Below are 9965 nucleotides of genomic sequence, written 5' to 3'. Positions count from 1 at the left end.
AACTTAATCACCCCCCCCCGGGGGGGGGGGGGGGGGAATCATCTAAATCATCTAAAAAAAAAAATCTAAATATAGACGTGTCCAGTCCTCTTGGAGGGGCACTTTCTTGTGGAGTTTTGATCCAACTTTCTCCAGCACACCTGCCTGGAAGGTTCTAGTGGCCTTGATTACCAGGTTCAGGTGTTAATTAGGGTTACAGATAAATCAGGCAGGATGGTGGTCCTCCAGGATCAAGGTTGGAAATCTCTGATCTCTAAATTATTTTAATAATTTACTTGAAGTACATCCTGAGGTTTTTGATGTTGTTGCAACTTTTCAATATACTTTTATATTTACATAGCCTAATTTATATATTAACTTTATGTATGTTGTTATTTTGTCTTGAAATACATGTACATATGTAAAATAGCATAATAAAAGGAAATATTTGATTGTATCTATTAAAAATAAAATAAAAACGTTTCAGAGTTTGAATAAGTAAGCACATTACCAGATGTTTATTTCTGTTTGCTTTATCCTAGATAGATAGACAGATAGATAAAGAGACAGACAGAGGCAGATAGATAGATAGAAAAGTATTTTAAAATGTACACATTTAAAAATATATTTTTAGTTTTTTTTGTCATTTATATATTTATATTAAAACAAAACACAAACATTTCAAAGAGTTTAGATTAGTAAGCATAGTACCAGATGTTTATTCCTGTTATTTTAATCTTTTATTCTGAAGACATTATATTCACAGGTTCTTTTGCTTACACAGACAGAACCGGTACAGTATGGCCTGCAGCAATTATCTTGTGAGTTCAGTCTCAGGTCATATTGTTCTGATTTTCCAGAAATCTGACTTCCTCCTCAGGCTTCATACCTGTGTTGATGGCTCACCTCTTGAACACTCTCTTCCCACACCCACATACGAACAATGATAGTGACCTGATATTGAACCTGAGCTACTTTTCTGTACAGGCGTGTGACAACTGGTGCGCTTTCTGAATGTGATGATGAGCTGAAAGCAGGAAAGTGTCATCGCTCCAGGCTTATAGGCTTCCATTACATAAAAAGTTAAGAGATGTTTATACTTTCCACATTGATTTGGGGAAACACAGTCTTCTGGAAACAGCATTCCGTTTGCTCATAAGAATTCTTATATATGAAGCCCATCCATCCCACAGCTTTGTGTGCTCGTCGACTGAATAACAAAGCAGTCAAGCAAGCAGCTTTTTCTAACGATTAAACTAGGATTGAACAGGATTTTCAACATGAAACTGCAATTACAACACATTCTACTATCATGTGTATCAATGTGATGCAGTGGCATGCACAGACCTCCGGAGGGGCAGGGGAGTTGGTGGTCCCCTGGGTCGAAATCGCGTTCTGGGAGGTGTTCATAATTACAGACAAATTAATCTGTTTTTTATTACAAGTTGAACACAGGGTAGATGATGCACTCAAGAGACCACACCTTCTGTACCTGCGGTTTATCTCTTTGTGCAGGGTGATACAACGCCCGCCAGACCTTGGATGAAGACTTACAGAATGAAAAACAGTTATTATAGTTAATGCCTGCTCTCTCTCAACCTGTTCTGTCAGCTACATAAAAAAAAAAAGGCACACAACAGGAGTTCCCAACCTTTTTTGTCCGTTAAATCCCATCTAAATATAGACGTGTCCAGTCCTCTTGGAGGGGCACTTTCTTGTGGAGTTTTGATCCAACTTTCTCCAGCACACCTGCCTGGAAGGTTCTAGTGGCCTTGATTACCAGGTTCAGGTGTTAATTAGGGTTACAGATAAATCAGGCAGGATGGTGGTCCTCCAGGATCAAGGTTGGAAATCTCTGATCTCTAAATTATTTTAATAATTTACTTGAAGTACATCCTGAGGTTTTTGATGTTGTTGCAACTTTTCAATATACTTTTATATTTACATAGCCTAATTTATATATTAACTTTATGTATGTTGTTATTTTGTCTTGAAATACATGTACATATGTAAAATAGCATAATAAAAGGAAATATTTGATTGTATCTATTAAAAATAAAATAAAAACGTTTCAGAGTTTGAATAAGTAAGCACATTACCAGATGTTTATTTCTGTTTGCTTTATCCTAGATAGATAGACAGATAGATAAAGAGACAGACAGAGGCAGATAGATAGATAGAAAAGTATTTTAAAATGTACACATTTAAAAATATATTTTTAGTTTTTTTTGTCATTTATATATTTATATTAAAACAAAACACAAACATTTCAAAGAGTTTAGATTAGTAAGCATAGTACCAGATGTTTATTCCTGTTATTTTCATCTTTTATTCTGAAGACATTATATTCACAGGTTCTTTTGCTTACACAGACAGAACCGGTACAGTATGGCCTGCAGCAATTATCTTGTGAGTTCAGTCTCAGGTCATATTGTTCTGATTTTCCAGAAATCTGGCTTCCTCCTCAGGCTTCATACCTGTGTTGATGGCTCACCTCTTGAACACTCTCTTCCCACACCCACATACGAACAATGATAGTGACCTGATATTGAACCTGAGCTACTTTTCTGTACAGGCGTGTGACAACTGGTGCGCTTTCTGAATGTGATGATGAGCTGAAAGCAGGAAAGTGTCATCGCTCCAGGCTTATAGGCTTCCATTACATAAAAAGTTAAGAGATGTTTATACTTTCCACATTGATTTGGGGAAACACAGTCTTCTGGAAACAGCATTCCGTTTGCTCATAAGAATTCTTATATATGAAGCCCATCCATCCCACAGCTTTGTGTGCTCGTCGACTGAATAACAAAGCAGTCAAGCAAGCAGCTTTTTCTAACGATTAAACTAGGATTGAACAGGATTTTCAACATGAAACTGCAATTACAACACATTCTACTATCATGTGTATCAATGTGATGCAGTGGCATGCACAGACCTCCGGAGGGGCAGGGGAGTTGGTGGTCCCCTGGGTCGAAATCGCGTTCTGGGAGGTGTTCATAATTACAGACAAATTAATCTGTTTTTTATTACAAGTTGAACACAGGGTAGATGATGCACTCAAGAGACCACACCTTCTGTACCTGCGGTTTATCTCTTTGTGCAGGGTGATACAACGCCCGCCAGACCTTGGATGAAGACTTACAGAATGAAAAACAGTTATTATAGTTAATGCCTGCTCTCTCTCAACCTGTTCTGTCAGCTACATGCAGAGCCACAGACTGCGACTACAGCAAGGAAAGAGTGACGGAAAACAAAACAAAAAACTGGTTTGTGGTTGAACGTTTTGTGTCGGCTTCTTTGAAACTCACAGCTCCTGAATCCTGTGGTTTACCTGAGCACTGCTCACCTGCGTCAACGCTGACATCACCACTAGGACTGGAACAGTTCAAAGGTGACCTCAGTTCATGGGAGGTGGCCTTCAACACAGTGTCATCTACTGGTGACAGACGGACATGAGATTGTACACTGATTACATAATAGATTAAACTATAGGGTGCTGTTCAAACACAGAATTCTATTCTGTAAGGACATACAATTTAACACATTTTAATACACATTTTTACTGAAAATGACAAATGCAAAAGAGCTAAACCACAAAAGATGTGTCATATCACACATACAGCGAAAGCGTTGACTGTACCTGATCACAGTTGGGTAGAGCTCTGATGTATACACATACACAATATTAAATGCAGCACTGACCATCAGTTTTCCCACTAGAGCCAGCGACGTGGCACTTAATAAGGACCCTGAGGAAAGCAAACAACAGGCTTTAGACAACCAAATTATAAATGCATGAGGTATGCTTACAGAGAATATATGCACTATGGTCAAATGTTTGAAATTAGTTTTTTTTGTTGTTTATAAATGTTGATAAAAGCTACTTAATATTTTTTGTGGAAACCTTTATACACTACCATTCTAAGTCTGGGGTATGTAAGATTTAAAATAAAAAAAGTAGAAAATTAATATTTTTATTCAGCAATGACAAATTAAACGGATCAAAAGTGACAGTAAAGACATTTATGTATATTGTTACGAAAGATTTTTATTTCAAATAAATGTGTCATGGTTTCCACAATAATAATAATTACAATATTCATTATTAAATAATAGTTTGAGTAGATTGATATAATAATAGAGCACCAAATTAGCATATTAGAATGATTTCTGAAGGATCATGCGACACTGAAGCCTGGAGTAATGGCTGCTGAAAATTAAACTTTGCAATCACAGGAATAAATTACATTTTACAACATAATATAAAAAAATAGTTCTTTTAAATTGTAATAATATTTTTACAATATCACTGTTTTTACTGTATTTTTGATCAAATAAATGCAGCATAAGACATAAGAATAATGTTAATTATTTCACTTGTGACTAATTGTTTGTGGTCCCCAAATGTATCGTAGAGCATTCCTGAAATAATTAATTGCCTAGATAACAAAAAGTCAAACCAAGCGGCATCAAAACCCAATTTATTTGGAATAATTATCACCTGATACAGGTACAAACATTGTGAGCAGACAGGACACGCCTGCAATTGCAAGAAAATAGGACATCGACTTCCTCCGGCCTGCCCTAAAAGAAAAAAACAAATAAACACACCCAGCTAATAATGTGAGAGAGTGATACTGCAGCGTGTGGATGTGATCGTGTATTTACCACTGTTTGTTAATGAAGTACATGCAGAGCGGATACGCAGGGAGTTCCACCAGGCCATACATGGCAACGCTAAGGTAACGATTACCTTTATCTTCACTGGCACTGAGGGTCAACCCGTAATACACAAGGCTACACGCATACCTGCAACACACACACACACACACACACACACACAGAATGAGTATATTAAAATGCACAAACCTTTGCCATCATGCTGTAAGCGTGAAATGAAGATATAGCTTTGGAAAATAAATATACCTACCACACGTACATGAGCACCACAGTCCTCCAGCGCAGTATGGGATGTGTGACCAGCTGGAAAACCCCAGGACTGGCTGCATCTGAAGTGCTGGTGCTGACGGTCCGCCGGAGCTTCACTGGAATTCTGCCTTTCCCGTTCCTCACAGCAAAATCCTGCAGGATGTCCTCAGCCTTCTCCGTGTGACCCCGAGAATAAAGCCAGCGTGGAGACTCTGGCAAAGTCCTGCCATAGACATATTATCAGACATATTCTAATTTTTCACGTTCAAGAGGCATTATGACATTTTACAATATGACTGGAACTTTTTGACGGGGGAATTTTTTTACTTTATTTATTTTAAGGAGTATTTTAATTATGATACAGGCTCAATATTTTTCCTGGAGGTTGAGTGAATTTTTTTTTTTGCTCTTTTGCCCCTATTTATTGACATGGAATTACCATGGAATTTAACTACATTACTTCCTTTACCAGAACACACAAAAAAAACTCTTTTAAAAATGTATGGTTTTGCTCAATGCTTAAAGTGTCCTAAAAGCAACACCAAGTGCAGCTTTACAAAGCACCCTTTCACTGTAAACAAATCAACTGGGCCAGTATCTTCCTGGTGGCTTTTAATGAAGTCACAGTGCTATAGTTTAACAGGAGGTAGCTAGCTGACCGCACCGCTCACTTACACACAGAACAGGAAGAGCAAAAGTCCAGGACAGTTGGCTACAGTTGCTAGGTTCCGCCATGGCCGAACATAATAACCCAATGCGGCAAACAGAGTGATACCCACTGCAAAGGTCATATTAGTCAAGGTCCCTGGAACACAAACAATCGTATTAGATTTATATGACTACAGCGAAAGTAACCTACAAAACGGATTTAAATATTAATTCATGTGCACCTGTCATAGCCCAGTAGCACTTTCCCACATATTCCTGAGTGAGAACAAAGCAGACCAATGCCATTCCTCCATTCATCATCCCCACCAGCAGCCGAGACACAGCAAATATCTCATAACTGGGTGCTAACGCTGTTCCATACCCAAACAAGACCTCAAAAAACAGACCTGAGAGAGAACAGTTTTAATAGAGGTCACTTTAACAACATGTTAAACTGTTGTTTTAGGAACGTTTAGGCCTTATGTTGGTTTCTTTGCTTTTGGTTTTTAGTTGGTTGTGTATGAAAATCAGCACATGACATCTTTGCAAAGTAAAGCCGTTACAGATGATTAAACAGATGCAAAAAAGAAAAGACCAATCACAATTCAGTACGTAAATAGAATGATGTAATCCCTCATTATGAAACATTCTATCAATTGAAACATTTTCCAATTTGAATCCTATATTACTTAAATTCAAGTCATTTTAAATTTTAAGTAGTGCTGGGCAACGATCAATCGCATCCAATATATATATAAAAAAACTTTTTCACTTGTTTCATATTGAATAATAGGCAAGGAAGAACACACATTTTGAAATGAAAGTTTGAAAGGAAATAAAAGGAGCAGGAGATGCACCTCTGAAAAATAATCCAAAATATTACTTGATGCACAAACATGTCCAGTTTTTAGAGCCAACAAAGTAATGCCATTCCTGGACGAGACTTCATCAGATTCCAGGGTCTTAACATGGAAATCCAAAACTATTTATAATAAGTAAATACATTTAAACGTAAATGATTCACTGAAACTAGGTCAAATTAAAGCAAAGACATCCCATTGCCTGGGGATAAGATGCAAATGTGGCATGGTTTCAAAGGTTTGATCAAATATACATTTTGCATGATTACTGGCTTGTGCGATCAGAAATATAAAAGGAATGTACACCACAAACACATGTCTGTCCGGTGTTTATGGATTTGCGTCTATCATCAGTTACCTGTAGGAGAACCAGGATGGTGACCATCCGCTTCTGGTGTCTACCGAATTCTCCAACCACCTGGTAAGCCTCCTCTAAATCCATTCCAGGGTCAAATCATCCGACTGCATATTCACATTTTTAATAATGGGTTTGTTAACAGCAGAGATTTCAGATTCTCTGCTGTTTGATCTGGCTTGGCTTCCCTTCGCAGACGTGGAACGAAACCACGTGGTACATAGTGGTTCTGATTGGACGAGACTGTGGCATCTAAACACGTGGTACATACCTCGGTTCTGATTGGACTTCAGAAATGAACACTTAGCATGTTATTTTTTATTGTATCTAATTTAGATTAAAATTAAGGGTTTAAAAATAACTATTCTTTGTATTTTCAAATCAATGGTTATTATTATAGACTACCAGTCACTATTCAGGTGGAAATTATTGTCAAGATCGAAAATGCCATATAAACGTATTCGGAGAAACAAAATACACATTTACAGAGAAGCTCAGATAGGCCTGTTTTAGTGCAAGTAAATACAAATATGAAAAGCTAATTTCTGCACAAATTGAGTGACAAGAATAATCAACCCTTAAATTGTAGATGTGAAGGAAAAAAAACATTTAAAATAACCAATAGGATTTAATGTTTTAACGATTTTCAAAACTTTGGATGATACCTTTATCTTACTCAGTATGTAAAGTTTGCCTAAATAAGGTTACAACAACTCTTACATTTTAATTCCTTTATTAAATGCAGCAACCCCAAAAATATTTTTTCTTGTAATAAGAACCTTGTCTCTAAAAATTTGAGGAAAACATACATCTACAAAGAGCACCAATGTTACAGTCAACAAACTAAATTTAATAGAAATAAACTTTATACAAACATTTCAATACTGAACAATACTATAAAAGCTAAAAGAAAATGATCCACTCCATATTTGAACCAATAAAAAATATTTTTAATTAAACATACAAATGTTCAACAACAAAAAAAGCTCTCAACTCTAGTGAAACTAACAGAAAAGGTAACAGTAAGAAATCACTCTGAAGTTACAACATTTATTACTAAACTGTGACTGTGAAGAAACAGATATATGAAAGTTAAAAACATAGACATATATTTAAAAAGACATACACAGATGGTTAAAACAATGCTCTTTAAGACATACAAGGAGAGAGTAAAAAAAAAAAAACATAATTAGTTAATTCTGACACCTGAGGGGTAGTTTAGAACGTGGTGGCGTACACATGCTCTCGTTCTCCATCTTTGAATGGTTCAGTGATTTATTGCCATTTTCCTTCTTGCTTTTCTTCTGGTTAGACAAAAAAAATATATATATATTGTCAAACGCTACTTCTACAACCAATTTATTTTTTGTGGCCAACACTATGAACGTGTGGCTAGGTCTACCATTGTACAGCGTATTTTCAGACAAAAACAAGTCATATCAATATAGGAATTCATGCGATTGGAAATTTTGCTTCAGGGCGAAAGATTTCCCCACAAAAAAATTTGCAGCGGGTTTACTGTTTTTCACATTGACCAACAGAAAGCTGCTTGGTTCAAGTGACATCTGTGTGAGGTGTGCTTCACACATTACTACACTACTGAAAATATGCAATGGATCTTTTTTGCCCACAAAATTTCGCTAATGTGACCACACCTTAAGCATATGCATGACAATGAACGGGTCCAAAATGTCTCACCTTGAAAAACGGAACCCTTCCATTTTCATAACACATCAGGTTCTCATCAAAGCATGACTGTTCAGTGATGTTTCCATCACTAGAAACGCTGCCTTCATCCTCCAGAGAGTCCTAAAAACAGAATCGAAGTTACACCAGTCCAAACAAAAGCATCTACTACATCTTCAAATAAAAGTCTTAATAAATTTGAAAAGAAAACAGTTTCTACTGACGAGATTTATAATTTGGATGGTCAAAACTTATGATTGTAATACCTGGTCGAGAGGTTTCTCCTCTTTTGCCTCTATGACAGTCTCACACTGGCTCAGTGCACATTGAAACTGCTCCTGCTGAGCTCTGAACTCATCTTCCAGCTCCTCTCGACTCCTAGGCTTGTTCAGCACATGTGGATACACATACTCTTTACGCTGAGGAGTCGTTCCTGCAAAGATTCACATGTCACATCAGTGCCCAGTACACATGGACAGATTACTTGCATTTGAGCCACGTCTATATTCATAATGCCATATTTTGAATATTTCCCCACATAGCTTCTCTCACACCTGTAGGTAAATCTTGCCGCAGCTCTGAGCTGATGAAGTGGTGTACTGTATCCAGTGCTTGAGTGTTGATGGAGAAAAGGATCTCTTTGTGTTCTTGCAAGGCTGCATAATCTTTGTCGGTCTGCAATTCCACACAATGCAGGATTCCGTCTACTCCCTGCTGCATGTGACTCAAACAGCCTTCACAGTCCTTAATGGCTTTCTTGCCCTTTTCTTCTACAGACTGCATGCACACGAGTAAAATAAAAAATTAGCACAGGCAAAAAATACGTCCTTACGTCATACATTCTTATTTAACTCTCTCCATTCAAGAGGTTCAGACTCAAAGGTCCGGTCCCAATAACACACACTAAATGCACACCATTGAGTAAGCATATTCCATCAAATACTGGAACTCACAGGTCCCAAAATTGAAAGATGCTGAGAAAAACTTAAGCATAGGTTAAAGGGTTAGTTCACCCAAAAATGAAAATTAGCCCATAAATTACTCACCCTCAAGTCATCCTAGGTGTATATGACTTTCTTCTTCCAGACGAATCCAGTCGGAGTTATATTAAAAATGGTCTTTGATCTTTCAAGTTTCATGGCACTCAGCGGGTGTTGCATGCATCAGTCCAAAAGCACTTAATTAAAATGCACCCATCCATAAAAAATAAAAATAAAAAGTCTCTCACACGGCTCCGGGGGGTGAACAAAGGCCTTCTGTAGTGAATCGATGCATTTTTGTTAGAAAAATATCCATATTCAAAACATAATAATCACTTTAGTGTAGCTTGCGCTCACTGTTGTATACTGGAAGCAGCTCCGGGCGGATGACGTATGAGGTCAGCGTTGCGCATGTGCCGGTGAGTCTCGTGAAAACCAGCGTTTGTTAACAGGAGCAAAGGAAGCAAAGTTTCCTTAATTTAGCAAAGGAAAACTAGTCTTCTCTTGACTTATATCGAAATCCTCCGA

At 37.3% G+C, this 9965-nt stretch overlaps 2 protein-coding genes across 2 annotated transcripts in view; both read right to left on the bottom strand.

Moving 5' to 3' along the window:
• Window positions 1–3483: 3483 nt before the first annotated feature.
• LOC107553868 (solute carrier family 22 member 15-like) lies at window positions 3484–6239 on the bottom strand. The gene is made up of 6 exons (XM_016236197.1): window positions 5799–6239; window positions 5584–5713; window positions 4910–5131; window positions 4648–4788; window positions 4481–4563; window positions 3484–3728 (listed from the first exon to the last, which is right to left on the bottom strand). The coding sequence occupies exons 1-6, from the start codon at window positions 5875–5877 to the stop codon at window positions 3526–3528; spliced, it is 858 nt and encodes a 285-aa protein (XP_016091683.1). The 5' UTR covers window positions 5878–6239; the 3' UTR covers window positions 3484–3525.
• A 1544-nt stretch (window positions 6240–7783) lies between these two features.
• LOC107553611 (kinesin-like protein KIF11) overlaps window positions 7784–9965 on the bottom strand; it is a 13605-nt gene continuing 11423 nt past the window's right edge. The window contains exons 18-21 of the mRNA XM_016235903.1: window positions 9012–9234; window positions 8724–8890; window positions 8470–8580; window positions 7784–8075 (exon numbers count right to left, since the gene is read on the bottom strand). Coding sequence (XP_016091389.1) covers window positions 7965–8075; window positions 8470–8580; window positions 8724–8890; window positions 9012–9234 — 612 coding nt within the window. The 3' untranslated portion in view covers window positions 7784–7964. The remainder of the gene's footprint in view (window positions 8076–8469; window positions 8581–8723; window positions 8891–9011; window positions 9235–9965) is intronic.

Source organism: Sinocyclocheilus grahami, unplaced genomic scaffold (assembly GCF_001515645.1).
Source record: "Sinocyclocheilus grahami isolate Dianchi unplaced genomic scaffold, SAMN03320097.WGS_v1.1 scaffold18.1, whole genome shotgun sequence".
Classification (NCBI taxonomy): domain Eukaryota; kingdom Metazoa; phylum Chordata; class Actinopteri; order Cypriniformes; family Cyprinidae; genus Sinocyclocheilus; species Sinocyclocheilus grahami.
Note: the sequence above shows the minus strand (reverse complement) of the source record. Positions and strands in the feature narration are given on the sequence as shown.

Excerpts from the sequence above, each read along its gene's own strand:
- LOC107553868 (XM_016236197.1), bottom strand. The coding sequence starts at position 5,877 with ATGATGAATGGAGGAATGGCATTGGTCTGCTTTGTTCTCACTCAGGAA. Across the intron at positions 5,132-5,583 it reads TTGCTCTTCCTGTTCTGTGT|GACTTTGCCAGAGTCTCCAC; the intron begins GTAAGTGAGCGG and ends TGTCTATGGCAG. Across the intron at positions 4,564-4,647 it reads TACTTCATTAACAAACAGTG|GGCAGGCCGGAGGAAGTCGA; the intron begins GTAAATACACGA and ends TTTTTCTTTTAG.